An 18,800-nucleotide genomic window follows, 5' to 3' on the forward strand; every position below is an offset into this window, starting at 1 on the left:
AAGTAATAAACATAACTCTTGGCCTGAAGTGAAAACATATAGTTAGCTAACCAACTGACAGGTATGGTGGGAATGAAAACAGCTCCAAGTCTAAAAGGGATGGATCCAAAAAGTTAAAGTTGATTATATCTTAAATTTCTTTTTTTCTAATTTCCCCATTACCAAAAGCGGCCAGAGCTGTCAAGATGCCCAGGCTGTGTGGCAGTGGTGTCAAAGGCTGCCATTTGCTCCAAGGCACCACCATCTGCAGTAGCACAGCATTTTGTCTCCGGAAAATAAACACATCTGCCTTTGCCAGTGTCCTCCCACTGTGCCGCCCATCTGGAGCAGGTGAGCTGGAAGGCAAGCCTGGGCATGGGCAGGATGGGGTGAGCAAGGGAGATGAGGCCTCAAGGGAGATGGCACATGGAGGAAGAAGGCAGTGAGTGCTGTGTCATATCACATCCTGTGAACCACATTTGCCAAAAAGCATGTCAAATTACCCTTGTTATGGATATTTTAATCACATGTAACAAATGGCTGGTCATGTTCAGGGGACATGATCTGCAATATCAAGGTTTCACTTGGTAATATCAAGGTTTCACCATCTGCTCACCAGGTCACATGGCCCCAATGATATCAATAAACATAATTTTTTTGTGTGTGCCAGCCATCCAAAGCGTGAAGAAAATAACTATAGTGCAGAATACAAGGCTCTACTACTTTGAGCCACAGTGCCACTTCCAATATTCTGGTGGTTAATTAGAAGTAATAAGTTTCACAGACTTTCCTATCCAGGCTGGCTTTGAATCGTGATCTCAGCCTCCTACTAGGATTACAGGCATGAGCCACTGGCGCTTGGCTCTCTGAGTTTTTCAACTAACTCATAGCAGAGTTGGTACTAAACATCTTAGAGCAAGGCTTTCAACTACATTATTAGTTTTAAGTTATGAGTTAAGCTACCATTTGAGATGCTGAATCCAACTTTACAAATAAAATATTACATGCAATTCCTGAATATAAAAGATAAAAACATAGTTGATATACATGAAATAGAGATAAAGCTTCACTATACTGGTCTTTTTAGGTGAGAATCGAAAGGCAGCTTTGAAATATAAGTGTGAAAACCACTGTACAGACCTCGTATTTTTCCAATTCATTATTTCTACTGTTTCCTTGCTAAGCATTTGGAAGGCCTCATTAACAAACGAAGTTACCAATATCTCATAAAGCATTTCAGAAAAAGTTCTATGAAAACACTCTAGCCAATGAGTAGTAGGAAAGCCCTGAAGATGCTACATTGTGAAGTCTAGCACTCTACCTACACCCTGGCACAGAACTGTACCTTCCCCAAGGACCTTAGAGTTGGCTGGTTTCCACCTCAGTCTTCATGTCTATAAAATGGAAATGGTGAATGTGTAATAAATCATTTCAAATGGGCTACACCAAAACTGCCACAATTAATTCCAAGAAATAGCTACATTATTCATTATGCTCCCTCTATAGCCCATTCACCAAACAAGAATTTAAGCACATAGGCTTTGAGCACATGTTTCTGAGTCATTAAAAAGTTATCAAAATAATCCTGTTGAAGCTCAAATAATAGTTCTTTATAATAAGAGAGATTATGCCATTTAAGTACTGTTTGCTAGGTAGGTGCCATTTACTCACTCCAAATATTATTTTATGCAAAATTATACAAACATTAGGTACCAACAAAGGGATACTGAAACCAAGCTTATGTTCAAAGAAATCTCACAAATAGGGCTGGGAATATGGCCTAGTGGCAAGAGTGCCTCGTATACATGAAGCCCTGGGTTTGATTCCTCAGCACCACATACAGAGAAAAGGCCAGAAGTGGTGCTGTGCCTCAAGTTGGCAGAGTGAGCAAAAAGAAGACAGGGACAGTGCTCAGGCCCTGAGTTCAAGCCCCAGGACTGGCAAAAAACAAACAACAACAACAAAAGAAATCTCACAAATACATGGAAAATGGGAGTTTAACTCATGTTCCTGGGGGCCTACCTAGGACTCAATCAACTTAAATGTACACACACACAAACACACACATACTGGGGGGGCTGGGGATATGGCCTAGTGACAAGAGTGCCTGCCTCATATATATGAGGCCTTGGTTCGATTCCCCAGCACCACATATACAGAAAATGGCCAGAAGTGGCGCTGTGGCTCAAGTGGCAGAGTGCTAGCCTTGAGCAAAAAGAAGCCAGGGACAGTGCTCAGGCCCAGAGTCCAAGCCCCAGGACTGGCCAAAAACAAAAAACAAACAACAACAACAACAACAAAAAACACACACATATACTTAAATAAAAAACATGAAGGATTCTCAATGTTTGCATTTTTAAAACACTTAATAAAAAATTGCCTTCCATTGTATAAAAGCATGGTAATATTCTCTATGGTATACGTGCCACTAAGTGGACAACAGTTATTCAGCAAATATTGGCTGAAAATCAACAATGGGCATATATTCATAGCTCATTTACATAATCCTATGTGTGAATCTTAACAGTATAATAAAAACGAACATTTCAGGATTCCCTAGAGGCACACAAACATACTTGTATATCAATTTAGTTACTGAAGAACAAAACAGCATGAAGTATTTTAAGTTAGAATCTTAGCTTTCCTCTGTGTGTGTGTGTGTCTGTGCACACACATGACTGCCAGTAATTGGTCTAAAACTCCAGGCCTCTTATTCATGCTTAGCTTTTTCACTCAAAGCTAGATAGATCTTCACCACATGGGCCATACCTCACTTCCTGCTTTTTAAAATTGGAAATGAAAGTCTCTTAGATTTCTCTGCACAGAAGGCTTTAAACCTTGATCTTTAGATCTTAGCCTCTTAAATTGCTAAGGACTAGATGTATGAATCATTCACACAGACTAGCTCTGCCTTTTATAATTTATTTGCATGTGCCTTTGGATACATTTACTTGGACACATTAAGAGAAATACTTAACTTCTGTATGAACCAGCTTCAGTCTCCTTATAAGTAAAATGGTTTAATACCCATATGTGTTCACTTTAAATTGGTACATTTGTAAATATTTAGAATAATACTAAGAAAACTTTCTGTGACCATGAAAATATATTATATTTGTGGATGTCCAATTATAACTGCTGAACACTTGAAATGTGACTGAGTATAGTGGTATACATCTGTAATCTCAGTACTCAAGAGGTTGAGGCAGAAAGGTTCCAAGTTTGACACCAGACTGGGCTACAACAAACAGTCTCAAAACCCTAAAATAAGAATCTAGGGCCTGGGAATGTAGCCTAGTGGTAGAGTGCTTGCCTAGCATACATAAAACTCTGGGTTCAATTCCTAGACGCTACATAAACAGTAAAAGCCAGAAGTGGTGCTGTGGCTCAAATGGCAGAGTGCTAGCTTTGAGCAAAAAGAAGCCACGGATAGTGCTCAGGCCTTGAGTTCAAGCCCCAGGACTGGCCAAAAAAAAAAGAATCTAAACAGTAGATGGGGGCTGGTACTAGGAGAACAGTAACTCAGTGGAAGACTATATGCTTACCATGTCATGTGTGAGATTCTTGGTTTAAATCTCAGCATCAAAAAGAAAGGAAATACAGTTTCTCATTCAGGAGAAGTCTAGGAGGCCTTTCTGAACTTTAATTAAAAATTTAAATTTAATTTGAATTAATTTGACCTTAAATAGCCCTAAATGCCAGTGGCTACCATATGGACTATAAATAAATCCTAACAATATAAAAGATGTTCAGTAAGTTTACTTTCCTATTAACATTACTAATTTTCAAAAACTCTCAATTTATTAACAGATCAATTCAACTAAAATAGAAGAAGCAGGGTACCAGTGGCTCAAGTGTATAATCCTAGCTACTCAGGAGGCTGAGTTGTGGGGATTGTGGTTCAAAGCCAGGCCAGGCAGGAAAGCCTGTGAGACTAAGAAAACTGGCAATGGAACTGTAGCTTAAAGTAGCAAGACACTAGCCTTGAGTGTAAAAGCTCAGGGTCAGTGCCCAGACCTCAAGCCTCATGACCAACAATATATAAATACATACATAAGCAAATAAATAAAATAGGACAAGAGAGTCCCATATATGAAGCTAACCTGCAGCCATTAAATTGCTTCTTTAATCAAATTATAGCAATAGCATCATAAAAACAAATACCATTCATTAATCACTAGAATTTATCCAAAGACATATAGCTAATAAATATTAACAAATATCCTACCCTCACAATGCTCTCAACCACAATGCTAAATTGCCTGCATTTTAATGAACCAGTTTCCACAGGATTCATCATATACTCTGTGGTAAATAAGTGTTTACTCAACCCTAAAACATACATGCATGGTAACGGGCTAATCCAAAGTAAGTCACATCTACCAACTGATATGACTATGTAAATATGCCAAAATTAGTAAGTGTAAATGTTTATTCCCCAGAATAAAATAATGCAAGGATAAATTCATATTTTATAGCTAAATATATTTTGATAACGAGTAGGAGAACAAAGACTGGACCTTTAGTAGCATGGTGTTTACTGTTTACCATGTTACTGTCTACAGGGATATTTACTTGTTAAAACATCAAACATTTCTTCTAGAAGATTAACAGGATTCACTGCATTTGCATCAAGCACACTGCCACTCTTATCTCAATTCTAAAAGAAGCTTAATTCTCTTAATGTCTGCAGCATTTAGTTACAATTTTTTTTATTGTGCCCAAAGCTGAAACTCTTATTTCAGTTCAGCATAGTAAGGCAGAGAAACATTTTATACAAGGAGCCATGACATACTCCTTACTATCAAGCAAACTTCTGAGAGGCAGGAAAACCAATTATCTGACCTATTTTCCTCTCAAGAAGGAGTGGACAAGAAAAGACCAAAGATTTTTTTCATCCAGATCAAAACAATGTATAAATTTGTCTTCTCCTCTCAACCTGTCACATGTCTCTGTCACATCTGTAGATTCTCTTCAAACTTCTTGATCATTCAAATTGTAAAGTCCTTATTCAAAGGTAGCACAAAGAAAGTATTTACTGCGAAGTCCAGAATTAGGCACTAGAAAACAAACTGCTTTAAAGACTTGTAATAAAGCCTGGCACGGGGTGGGGGGGTGGGGTGGGGTGGGGGTACTCATGCCTGTAATCCTTGTTACTCAGGAGGCTTAAATCTGAAGATTGTAATTTGAAGCCAACCCAGGCAGGAAAGTATGTGACACTCTTCTCTCCAATTAATCGTCAAAAAGCTGGAAATGGAGCTGTGGTTCAAGTGGGACAGTACTAGCCTTGAGCAAAATAGCTCAGAGACAGTGCCCAGGCCCTGAGTTCAAGCCCAGGACCAGTATACCCACACACAAATTTTTTGTAGTAAAGCGCTAGGAACATAGCTAAAGTGGTAGCTTGAGTTCAAACTCCAAAACCACTACCATCAAAAAAGAAAATCTTTTGAAATGCTTATCTCCAATTAACCAGCAAGAGGCTAGAAGTGGACATATGGTAAAGCACCAGCCATGAGTGAAAAAGATGAGTAAGAAAGTGAGGCACTGATTTCAAGCCTTAATGCTGGCATGCCAATACATGTGGGTCTGTGCATACATGCACACACACAACCCCCACAAATGACATGTAACAGATTTTTGTTTTTCCTTTGGGAAGGGGTGTCGGGGGGCTCTGGACCCCCTTTTCCCCTATCTCCCGGGGGAAATGCCTGAACCCAAACTATGAAAGACACTCAGCCCTACCCCTCCCACCGGCAGAAGGAGTAAGACGTATCTTTGTGGACTTTGCTGACTTGAGGAGAAATGCTGAAATCCCCTTCCCCGTCAGCCCCCCTCACGTGTCAGACGCAGGAAGAAAATTCTGGGGAGACAGCCTGATGGTTGAATGGGTCTCACAGGATTTAATTGGGAAGGGGTTTATATAACGGTAATGGCGGGAAAGGAGGGGGACTGGCCAAAGGGCCAGTCATAGGCTAAAGACCGTGTCAGTCACGGTGATGTCACGAACTTCCTCTATGGGCGGAGACTACAGCCCCCCAAGAGCTGGGTCTCTGTAGAAGTCCCCGCCATGATGGCACGCACGTGTTCGCCCCCCAGGGGCGGGGGCTTCTCTTCCTGTTAAAGGCGGAAGAAGAGGGGATGGGCTAAAGCCAGCTGTGGCCTCTTAAAAGCACAGCTGTCCCCAACAAGGGGGTAGTACTTGGGGCTTGAACTCAGGACTCGGTGGTTGCTAGGCAGGTAACCCTACCGACTAAGCCATGTTGTCAGCCCTATAGCTCAATTTAAGCAAGCAGAGATGAAACCAAGACCATAAAGAGTTCTAGTGTTCTAGAAACACTACTGAAGAACCAAGGAGCTGACACAGGCAAAACAGTCAAGTAATTATGGTTTCATTATTACAGCTTTGTCTATCCTGCTATATGCCCTCAACTAGTCCCCTTACCACCTTCTGCCTTTCATTATATGAGCAATAGAGAATTAACTTCTATCTGTCTCAGTGGAATATTGAGTAGATTAAATTATTACACAAAATGCTTTGGGCAAAAGTCATATGAATGTTAAATATTATGATTTACAAGCATTCATTTTCCTAGCACTCCTATAGGGTTGGGGAGTTATCTAGATTTCATAGAAGAGTAAACAGGCACAGAGGGTACGGTCATATGGTATGGCTCTATTTACTTAGTCCCTATGGGAAAGGAATAATTCATACCCTTAGCAATCATATAAACTTTCTTGACACATCCTCTATAAACTTTAATGTATCCAATCTTTTTTTTTAACATGCTGTTAACATAATTGAATTCTATAATAAAACAAGCCTAGAGTAAGTGAAAGCAGTCCTGGTAAAAATAGTCATAAAAACAACAAATAATCTTAAGATGAAAATTATATTATTTGCCTCCACTGCCCTGTAGGGACAATCAACCACAGGAATTATGAAAAAGCTGTTCACTATGAGGAACTTCCAAAATTTTTTTGGCAGTTTCCTAGCAAATTAAACATACTCTAATATATGGACCAGAAATTATACTCCATTGGTATTTTACCCAGAGCTGTTGAAAAAATATTTTCAAACAAAAACTTAAATATGGATGTTTATTCACTTTTAGTGATAATTGCTCAAACTTGGAAGCAACCAAGATGATCTTTAGTAGGTGAATAGATAAGTAAACTAACTGTAGTACATCTAGAGGTATTCAGCAATAAAAATATATAAATATCATGGAGGCAGTAGATGAGTGGCTTGGCTGACAATGTAGAGTTAGTTATATATTTATATTGTTTATAAAGCCAATCCTCGTAGTTTCTTAATTTTGCAGTGGGTCTAAACTTGCTCCTAGAAGTCTTAATTTTTAAAGTCATAAACTTTCATCTTAATCTGTCTCAACTAGTAAAGGAAAAAGATTGGGATGGGAATATGGCCTAGTGGTAAAGTGTTTGCCTTGTATACATGAAGCCCTCAGCACCACATATATAGAAAAAGCCGGAAGTGGTGCTGTGGCTCAAGTGGTAGAGTGCTAGCCTTGAGCAAAAAGAAGCCAAGGACAGTGCTTAGGCCCTGAGTCCACGCCCCAGGATTGGCAACAAAAACAAAACAAATAAACAAAAGAAAAATATTTTTTGAGACTAGGTCTCATTATATGGCTCAGGATAACCTGGAACCTATTAGGAAGTCCAGATACCCCTGAATTCTCAATTCTCCTGCCTCAGCATCCCAAGTGCTATAGGTATGTAACATCCAGTCCAGCTCCTAATTAAATTCTTTAGGAAAGTAGATTTGCCTTCTGGGCTTTAATTAACAAAAATGCCAGGGGCTGGGAATATGGCCTAGTGGCAAGAGTGCTTGCCTCATATACATGAGGCCCTGGGTTTGATTCCCCAGCACCCACATATATACAAAACAGAAGTGGTGCTGTGGCTCAAGTGGCAGAGTGGCCTTGAGCAAAAAGAAGCCAGGGACAGTGCTCAGGCCCTGAGTCCAAGGCCCAGGACTGGCAAAAAAAAAAAAAAAAAAAGACTGCTAAAAAAAAAAAAAAGCCAAATAGAAAACAAATATAAAGGGACTAAAAATGGCTTAAATAGCAATGAGAAGGGTCCAGGAAAGCCCCAAAGGGCAAAAATACTGCTCATGACTAATAGGGCTATAAAAGAAGCACAAAAACCCTTTCTGCTCATATCTAAGACTGCTAGTTACATTGCTTACCCGACTCCGGAGGTAGTCAGCCAGGTTTCGACGTGTAAAATTAGCTGCTGCTGTGGGAGATAATTCATATCCTGGTATAAGAGATAGAAGAGTGAAACTTAAAATGATGCAGAAGGAATAAAATATCCCAAGTCATTTCAGTATGTTGATCTTTTTTTTTTTTTTTTTGTCAGTCGTAGTACTTGAATTCTGGGCTTGTGCACTGTCCCTGAGCTCCTCAGCAGAAGGCTAGCACTCTACCACTTGAGCCACAGCACCACTTCCAGTCTTCTGGTGGTTAACTGGAGATAGAGTTTCATTGACTTTCCTGCCCAAGCTGGCTTTGGACCACAGTCCTAAGATCTCAGCCTCCTAAGTAGCTAGGATTACAGGCATGAGCCACCAGCACTGGCTGCTTATTCTTTTTTTTCCCCTGCAGTATCAATCTATACAATATAGGGTGTCCTTGAACTTGAGAATATCCTCCCGTGGTTGTCTGAGTACTGCATTTTTTTTTTGGGGGGGGGCCGGTCTTGGGGCTTGAACTCATGGTCTGGGCACCATGCCTGAGCTTCTTTTTGATCAAGGCTATCACTCTACCACTTGAGCCACAGTGCCATTTCTGGCTTTTTCTGTTTACATGGTGCTGAGGAATCAAACCCAGGGCTTCATGAATGCTAGGTAAGCACTCTACTGCTAAGCCACATTCCCAGCTCCAAGGACTGTATTAAAAGTATGTGCCAATAACCAGTATCACTACACTTTTTTCTTTTTGTGGCAGTACTGGGGTTTGTACTCAGGACCTCACATTTGCTAGGCAGGCACTCTGAATTATACTTCTAAATCTTTTATTTTTATTTTTTTTCCTGCTGGCTATTTTTGAGATAAAGTCTTATTTTCTGCCATGGTATGTACCTGGGTTGCAATGCACCTAGTTTAGGTTTCTTGTCATAGCTAGGGTAACAGGCATGTGCTATCATGCTCAACTCTTACAAATTTTCCTTCCTAGGATGGCTTTGAACCGTGATTCTTATAATCCTTCTCTCAAGTAGGATTATCAGCACCTGGCTCCCTGTGGCTCTTAAGAGTCCACTATCTTTTATCCACAATTTGTAATATATGTCCAGTCTGAAGGAGTACAATCCTACTTCTAGTCCCTATCTTCATGTAACAGCTATGAAACAGCTTGTTAGCACTGATGGTAGCTCCTAACCACAAACAGAATCAGGGTGACTGTTTTATAGTTGCATCAAATTCAGAGACTTACTAAAGGTTCACTAACCTACTGAGGTTTCCTTTCATAGAAGGAAAGAGATACAAACACACAGGTGTTGAAAAAAAGAAAGAAATCTGGAGATACCAATTATTATGTTTATTTTAAAAGGGATGTTGGAAGACAGACTTGAAGTTAGGATAGTCTCAGAGTTATACTTTATCTAAACTGTAACAAGTATGATTTTGAAAAGTCCAAGACACAGCAAAAGGTTTTCATCACTGTACTATTTTTTAAGACAGAATCTTGAATAAAACTCCTAAAAATTGTAATGCAAACAAATATGTACGTAGAGGATAATATCAAATATGATGGATTAACTTTGGAACTTAACCTCCCAGTAAAATGGAAGCAGTGCCAAAAGGCACAAGAATAACCTACAAGACTGTACTTATATGGAAAAAGACACAAAGCCTTGTCATTAAGTTATTCCCTGTAACAATTCAAACTCTACTGTCAGACAGAGTAAAATTTAAATTTTGAACATGGTCAATGCTGGATGTTTTCACATGTATTAATGAATTTCATCCTGTCAACTCCATTAGTGCATATTAAATCATGAGAGCAACCCTAAAAGAATACTGCTGAATCTTCTACCCAATCCCCCAAATGTTACTAAGGATTTGATAGTTATCTTAAAGGCAGAAAAGTCTAAAGCCTGATTATCTGCATCAATACTTTTCTCCTTCATGCCCTTATTTATGCTCAGATTATTGAAGATTACTGACTGACTGTGATACTAGGAATTGAACCCAGGGCCTGGTAGAAACACAGCAAGCACTTTACTGCTGAGCCATATCCCTACCCATAGCTCAGTTCCTTAATTTACACAAGAATGATTATAGAGGATTACATGTATGAAACTATCCTTACAGTTAACTTAAAGGCTACTAAGGAAAATTTATTTATTTCATTTTTGTCAGCCATGGGGCTTAAACTCTGGGTGGGCACTGTCCGTGAGCTTTTCAGCTTTTTCTACCACTTGAGCCATAGCACCACTTCCAGTTTTCTGGGATTAATTGGAGATAAGAGTCTCAAAAGATTTTCCTGCCTGGTCTGGCTTCAAACTGCGATCCTCAGATCTCAACCTCTCCCAAGTAGCTAGGATTATAAACATGAGCCACCAGGGCCAGATATAAGTCTTAATTTGAATATAACATATATGAAAAAAAATGTATATTTCAACAGATAGTACAGAGGGAAGACCATATGAAGGAAAACAAGGTTATCTATAAGCCAAGAAGAAAGACCTCAGAAACGTCAACTCTGACATTTTGACACCTTGATCTCAGTCAGATTTTTTGAGCCTGCAGACCTACAACAAAAAAGTTCAGCTTAAGCCAGTCTGTGGCACTGAATTATGGCAGCCTCAGCAAACTGATACACCAACGCTTACCCACCATTTCGCATCTTATAAAGCTGCACATTTTTCTGAATGTATTCTGCAAACTGCACAGTGTCTCCAGCCTGTCCAACACATAGGAGTAAGATTTTTTCACTCATCTTAAACATCTTGTCATGATCTGCTCAAAGAAAAAAAAAAAACCATGTTAGAAATTGCCTTCTCAGAAATTGGCAGCTATTATATATGCAACTATAAGTAGGTTTTAAATAACTATTATAGTAAAGAATTTAATAACTACTGTCTTTAGAAGATAATAATAGGCAACATTATTAATATTTTTCTACAAGTTAAATCATCCACATATTTTATTTCTTTCTTTTTGGTGCCACTCCTAGGGCTTGAACTCAGGGCCAAGTCTCTGCCCTTGAGCTTTTTTGCTCAAGGCTTGTGCTCTACCACTTGAGCCACAGCTCTACTTCTGGCTTTTTGGTAGTTAACTATAGATGAGTCTCCAGTTGGCTTTGAATTGTTATCCTCAGGTCTGAGTCACCTGAGTAGCTAGGATTACAGATGTGAGCCACTGGCACCCACCTCACACATTAATGTCAATTTCAATAGAAAACTATACATGAAAGCTGACAATTTAAAATACTATTTGAGTCCAGTGGTATAGTGTGTGCTTAGCAGTGTGAGGCTTTGGGTTTGATCACTAGTACCTAAGTAAATTGAACATATTTTCGCCATCTTACATTTGGTGTTGTTTTTGTTTTTTTTTTTGCCAGTCCTGGAGCTTGGACTCAGGGCCTGAGCACTGTCCCTGGCTTCTTTTTGCTCAAGGCTAGCACTCTGCCACTTGAGCCACAGCGCCACTTCTGGCCATTTTCTGTATATATGGTGCTGGGGAATCGAACCCAGGGCCTCATGTATATGGGGCAAGCACTCTTGCCACTAGGCCATATCCCCAGCTCCTTTCACTGCATTTTTTTTTTTTTTTTTTTTTTGGCCAGTCCTGGGCCTTGGACTCCGGGCCTGAGCACTGTCCCTGGCTTCTTCCCGCTCAAGGCTAGCACTCCGCCACTTGAGCCACAGCGCCGCTTCTGGCCGTTTTCTGTATATGTGGTGCTGGGGAATTGAACCTAGGGCCTCGTGTATCCGAGGCAGGCACTCTTGCCACTAGGCTATATCCCCAGCCCGCCATCTTACATTTGGAATGCAAGAAGTAGAATAGAGGAAACTAAAGGAGTCTTTAAGTTTAGTTTAAGGCTTGTGATTATAAAGCTCTAAAATGCTTCTATGAACACAAATGTGAATTGTTATACAAACATACAAAACCGTACATAATAACAACTGGTGCTACAGTTAAAATTAAGGAACCATTTCAAGAACGAGAAAAATTAGCTGGGAAGATAAATCACTTTATAGAGTAAATTAACTTACTTCCAAAGCAAAAGAGAAAATTGGTTGCCAAAGCAAAAGTTCTAACACATATTCTAACAGTAAGCTATCTAAAATACCTCAAAAAATAATATTCTATCCTTATCTAACAGAACCAGACTCATTCAGATTAGATAGATAGATAAATACTCTGATTACAATTATTGCCTAAGGAAAAAGAAACCCTACATATTCAGACTGCAGCTTCAGAAAAAAAACGCAAATCTTCCTATCTTATCCCTTCTTTCACTTTTCATTTTTCAAATAGTGCTGAATAATCTTCCCTGGGAGACATGTTTCCTGTATGAAGGCTTTTGAAATGTTAAAATCCCCTAATAGGATTTAAAGAACAAATGCTACTATCAACTTCTTTATAACTGTTGGAGACTTGTCAATACCAGTAATACAGATTCTTACACTTTGGGGGGGGAGGGGGGGACCACATACAATGTGTCAGTAGATAATTCTGAATTGCCTTAATACTCCTACATAAATACATTTTTATTAGTTACACAGGCTAGAGGAAATCTAAAGGCTGTTAAATTTGTAAAGCTGTTCATAAAAGTTTTCAATTACAGATATAATGGAAAAGGACCAGAAGGGTCATTCTAAGTTCTTGCCAATAATAAAGGTAATTTTGTTTTTTGTAGGTGGTAGGGCTTGAACACAGGGCCTGGGCACTGTCCCTGAGCTTTTTTTCCTCAAGGCTAGAGCACTCTGAGCTACAGTACCACTTGCAGTTTTCTGGTGGCTAATTAGAAATAAGAGTCTTGCGGACATTTCTGCCAGGGCTGGCTTTGAACAGTGATCCTCAGAGCTCAGCCTCCTGAGTAGCTGGAATTACAGGAATGAGCCAATGGTGCCCAGCATAATGGCAATTTATTTTCTTCTTTTTGCTTATCAATGTTTCTGCTTTTGATATCTACCATGTAAGAAAAATTATTAATACATTCATGTCATTTTTTTTTTTTTAGTAAGAAAAAAATCTGTCCTTTTTGGAGGACAGACTGAAGAATGTGACTACATCATATTTGGAAGAAACACTAAAGTTCTAGGCAGTAAATGATTCAATTTTGAAATATTACATACAGGCCAAAAATTTTTATTTGTTTATTTATTTTTGGTGGGATTCAAGTTTGAACTCAGAGGTAGTCAGGGACCCTACCATTTGCCATATCTCCAACCCTTTCTGTTTTAGTTTTTTTCAAGTAAGTCCTGAGATTTTACCTAAGCTAGCCTGGACCACACACCTGCTTATGACTCTGGTTTAGCTGGGATTACAGATGTGAACCACCATGCTCATTTTTGTTGAGATGGGGGGAGGGAGGGTGTCTTGCTAACTTGCCCAGGCTAGCCTCAAACTCCTTTTTTTTTTTTTTTTTTTTGCCAGTCCTGGGCCTTAGACTCAAGGCCTGAGCACTGTTCCTGGCTTCTTTTTTTTTGCTCAAGGCTAGCACTCTGCCACTTGAGCCACAGCGCGACTTCCGGCTATTTCCATATAGGTGGTGCTGGGGAATCGAACCCAGGGCTTCATGTATACAAGGCAAGCACTCTTGCCACTAGGCCATATTCCCAGGCCCTACAGTCCTTTTGATTTCTACCTCTCCAGTAAGTTGAGATCATAGGTCTGAGTTATTGGCATCAGCTACCAAAAAGTTCTTTTAGTTTTTTAAACTGAGCGCATTCCCAGTAAGAAGTAAAAGATGTTGCAAAAATATAAGTGATAGATACTAATAGCCTTGAGCTATAAAGAAACTGCCAGAGCCAGGTTCACACCTGAAATCTTAGTTATTCAGGAGGTTGAAGAAATCTCAAGATTGCGGTGTGAAACTAGTCTGGGCAGTTAAGTCCATGAGACTCATAATTCCAGTTAATCACACACACACACACACACACACACACACACACACACACACACACACACACACACACACAAAGTCGGAAGTAGAGTTATGGCTCAAATGGTAGAGCACAAACCCTAAGCAAAAAACTCAGGGACAGTGCCCAGGCCCTGAGTTCAAGCCCCAGGAGAGGCACCAAAAAAAGGAAGGAAGGAAAGAAGGAAGCCCGACCATCTGTCCTGGCATCAGTGGCTCATACTTATAATCCTAGCTGCGCATGAATCTGAAATATAAGATCTCAGTTTACAGCCAGCCTGAACAGACAAATACAAGAGATTCTTATTTCCAACTAACCAGCAAAAAGCCAGAAGTGGACGCATAGCTCAAGTGGTAGACTGGAAGGAAGTAAGGACAGAGCAAGATTAGGAGACTCTGAGTTCAAGTCCCAATGCTAGCACAAAAAAAAAAAGGAAGAAAGAATTTTCCCATACAGCTCTAAAGTTGCAGTCATTCACAAAGCATCTGCAAAATTCACAAACATAAACAAATGGACAAATGAACATTAGTGTGAACTATATATCCAAAATGGACTAGGACCCACTGAACCTCAGCTATGGTCTGGACCTAGTTCTCTGAACTTGGGCAAATTATTTGTCCAAGAATGTAAAATACAGGGGCTGGGGATATAGCCTAGTGGCAAGAGTGCCTGCCTCGGATACACGAGGCCCTAGGTTCGATTCCCCAGCACCACATATACAGAAAACGGCCAGAAGTGGCGCTGTGGCTCAAGAGCAGAGTGCTAGCCTTGAGCGGGAAGAAGCCAGGGACAGTGCTCAGGCCCTGAGTCCAAGCTCAGGACTTGCAAAAAAAAAAAAAAAAAAAAAAGAATGTAAAATACAAATGGTGATAAACACCTCTGCCAAACTCACAACTGAGAAAAACAGGGCTGGGAATGTGGCTTAGTGGTAGAGTGACTAGCATGCACGAAGCCCTGGGTTTGATTCCTCAGTACCACACAAACAGAAAAGCCAGAAGTAACACTGTGGCTCTAGCTTTGAGCACAGAGAGGCTCAGAGACAGAGACCAGGCCCTGAGTTCAAGCCCTGGGACTGGCAAAAAAAAAAAAAAAAAAGGGGGGGGATAATAAATTCATATATGCACAATTCTATTACACTTGGTGTTAGATAATGTAGTTCACACTATAGGAATTCAGAACAAAGAGGTCTAGAGTAACTTAATTTACAAAGTGACGTGCTAAAAAATGATGAGAAGTTTGATTTTTATTTTATACCTGGAGAAAATAAGTCTCCCCAAATTATTACATTTTACATTCTTGCCCATTCTATACAAGTTCCTTCATGAAACAGAGGGGAAAGTCCTTAGACTACTCTAAAGTTACTGCTGTAAAATATTTTATACCAAAAAGACTACGTGAAAAATGAAAGTTGAGTACAACTTCCTCCAACTATTTCTCAAAAAAACTCAAATACGGGCCTGGGAATATGGCCTAGTGGCAAGAGTGATATGTGGCAACACAACTGGCCCTGCTCTTTTGCTTCTATGGATTATACCTAATAGGCTGCAATCCTCATAACAACTATAAGTACTATATATGTAGGAGGTTTAAAGCACACTCTAATTTTCCAAGTGATTTTACATATAGTATTGGGATAAAACAGAACCTTATAAAGATATTGATTTGATTATTGCTCTCTAGACATTAGTTCATGCTAAAATCAGCTTCTCCAAAGACTTTGTATTCAAAACAATGGGCAAGGGGCTGGGAAGATGACCTAGTGGCAAGAGAGCTTGCCTCATATACATGAAGCCCTGGGTTTGATTCTCCAGCACCACATATATAGAAAATAGCCAGAAGTGGCGCTGTGGCTCAAGTGGCAGAGTGCTAGCCTTGAGCAAAAAGGAAGCCAGGGACAATGCTCAGGCCCTGAGTTCAAGGCCCAGGACTGGCCAGAACAACAACAACAAAGGGCAAATTTATCCTCAAAACAAATTTATTCCTTTGGATACTAGTTCACAAACAGAACTTCTAAAAACTAATAATGGAATTTCATAAAAATAATCTAGCTTAAAGAACAATTGAGCCAGGCACCGGTGGCTCATACTTGTAATCTTAGCTACTCAGGAGGTTGAGATCTGAGGATCACGGTTCAAAGCCAGCCCAGGAAGGAAAGTCTGTGAGACTCTTATCTCCAATAAACCACTCAGAAAACTGGAAGTGGTGCTGTGGCTCAAGTGGTAGAGTGCTAACCTTGAGCTAAAAAGCTTAGGAACAGCTCTCAGGCCCAGAGTTCAAGCCCCACGACAATCCCACCCCCCAAAAAATTGATAGTACAGATGTTTGACAAGCCAATTCCAGGTCCCACTATTTTCTTCAGAAAGAACTAAGTTCAAGTGGTCTCTCAGTTCTAGGTGGGAGCCATAGCATGACAAATCTGACAGATGCCTATCTCCTTATAAGAACAGTAATGGGCTTCCTTTCTTTTTTTCCCTCTCTTTACATACTTCAGGAAATCCCAAATGTAATCATTTTTCTTTCCCTAAACCCAGGTTCACCTACAAAGTGGACAGTCTATTCAACAAGTTCATGTAAGTTGCTAAACGTGCACTATGCAATACATAAGAAGTGCTTAACATTATTTCTAATAAGCACTTTCAAGTGCTAAGATTTTGTACACTATCCACTCACTCAATTCTCACAACTTTTTTTTTCTTTTTGCCAGTCCTGGGGCTTGAACTCGGTCTGAGCACTGTCCCAGAGTGTCTTTTGCTCAAGGCTAGTACTCTACCACTACAGCCAAAGCACCACTTCTGGCCTTTTCTGTTTATGTGGTACTGAGGAATCAAACCCAGGGCTTCATGCATGCTAGGCAAGCACTCCACCACTGAGCCACATTCTCAGCCCCTCTCCCAACATTTTGATTAGGATTACTAATATAACCTATGAGAAATTTTGAGCACTGCAAAAAAAACTTGTACAAAGTCATAAAAACAAGTAGACACAGTCTCCTAACTGCATTTACTATAAGCAAAACCTGTCAACGTGGAAAAGCCGGGGAGTGGGGGGGGGGGGGCGGATCAGAGCTGAGCAACAGTTAAGATATGGGTGGGGTGGGGGGGTGAGAGAGAAATGCCAGCCAAGCTTCTGGCATCGGCCTCACTGTCCTCAGGATCGCACCGTGGGCCGCCCTCAACCTAACCTCAGCACTAGCTAGCTACGACGAAGCATCACAGATTGAGAGGTCTACATAGCCTGGTGCCGAGAAGAGGCTTCAATTCTTACCAATTAAATTTTCCTAAGCAACTCTCACTTAGCAAAAAGCATTAAGCAATCGCCAGATCGGGTCCTAGGTTTGTCTGCCACCTTTAAGTTCTAAAAACTTTAAAGATATCAGGTGCTTTCTCCCAGGAGCTCACCCACGAACTCTCTCTCCCGGGGCCCCTACACCCAGACCCGGCGGGGCCTCTACACCCAGGCCCGGCGGGGCCTCCCTTGCGCTTCCTCTCACCGTCCTTCATTTGGACAATATTGCTGGCGGCCACCCGGTCGGAGGCGACAAGGACATAATCGGGGCCCTGGATGCCGATGAGGTACTCCATGGCGGCAGGAAGCCGAGAGCTGAAGATTCCACAGAGAGAAGCACCCGCCCGCTTCTTGGCCTCACGGGTGAGACAGCACAGCCCGGCTCAGCTTGGCGCGACACAGGCCGCGCGACAGCCTCGGCCGCGGTCGCTGTAGGATGACGTCAAACCAACGCGAGAGGTTGGGAAAGGGTGTGGGTGGAGCCAGGCCTTGGGCGCCGTGCTGTGGGGCCGGCCCGGGCTGCCGGGTGTCGTCTCTGGGAGTCGCTCGCGTAGGTAAGGCCTGGCTTTCTGATCTGCACGCTGAGGTTTTACAAATTCGCTTGCAGAGAAAACCACGCTCTGTACTGTAAAGTACACGTGTGTGCTAAAGACCAGTAGGTCCCCGGGTTTCCTTTCCCCCTCGTTGCTCGGTCCCAATCGGGCCGGTGGCGCCCGCCTGTCAACCTAAATACTCAGGAGGCTGAGGTCTGAGGATCGCCGTTCGAAGCCAGCCTGGGCCAGAAAACCGGAAGTGGAGCTGTGGCTCAAAGTGGTAGAGCACTAGCCTTGAACAAAAGAGCCCAGTGCCCGGGCCCTGAGTTCAAGCCACACAACCGACAAAAATAAAAAATACTCAAGAGGCAGAGTGCCAGCCTTGAGCAAAAAGACGCCAGGGACAGTGCTCAGGCCCAGAGTTCAAGCCCCAGGACTGGCAAAAAAAAAAAAAAAAAGAGTTTTGGGCTGGGAATATGGCCTAGTGGCAAGAATGCTTGCCCTGTATACATGAAGCCCTGGGTTTGATTCCCCAGCTCCACATATATAGGAAACGGCCAGAAGTGGCGCTGTGGCTCAAGTGGCAGAGTGCTAGCCTTGAGCAAAAAGAAGCCAGGACAGTGCTCAGGCCCTGAGTTTAAGGCCCAGGACTGGCAAAAAATAAATAAAATAAAATAAAATTCTCTTAAGTCCTTCTCCCAGCAAGCCAGATTGGAGACACAAAAACATGAGGAGGTGAAAGATAAAAAGAACAAAATCAGCAAGAAAATGTTAGAAAACCACTTTTTCCCCCCCTTTGTGTTAATATGGGGCTTGAACTCAGGACCTTGCCTGCGCTTATTGGGCTTTTTCACTCCTGGCTGGCACTCTACCGCTTGAGTCTCTAGT

General features: G+C 41.2%; 1 protein-coding gene across 1 annotated transcript in view; it reads right to left on the bottom strand.

Moving 5' to 3' along the window:
* Psmb2 (proteasome 20S subunit beta 2) overlaps positions 1-17,790 on the bottom strand; it is a 37,481-nt gene extending 19,691 nt beyond the window's left edge. Inside the window, exons 1-3 of the mRNA XM_048350870.1 lie at positions 17,585-17,790; positions 10,838-10,960; positions 8,186-8,256 (exon numbers count right to left, since the gene is read on the bottom strand). Coding sequence (XP_048206827.1) covers positions 8,186-8,256; positions 10,838-10,960; positions 17,585-17,675 — 285 coding nt within the window. The 5' untranslated portion in view covers positions 17,676-17,790. The remainder of the gene's footprint in view (positions 1-8,185; positions 8,257-10,837; positions 10,961-17,584) is intronic.
* Positions 17,791-18,800: the final 1,010 nt, after the last annotated feature.

The sequence above is a fragment of the Perognathus longimembris genome, chromosome 7 (genome assembly GCF_023159225.1).
Source record: "Perognathus longimembris pacificus isolate PPM17 chromosome 7, ASM2315922v1, whole genome shotgun sequence".
Classification (NCBI taxonomy): domain Eukaryota; kingdom Metazoa; phylum Chordata; class Mammalia; order Rodentia; family Heteromyidae; genus Perognathus; species Perognathus longimembris.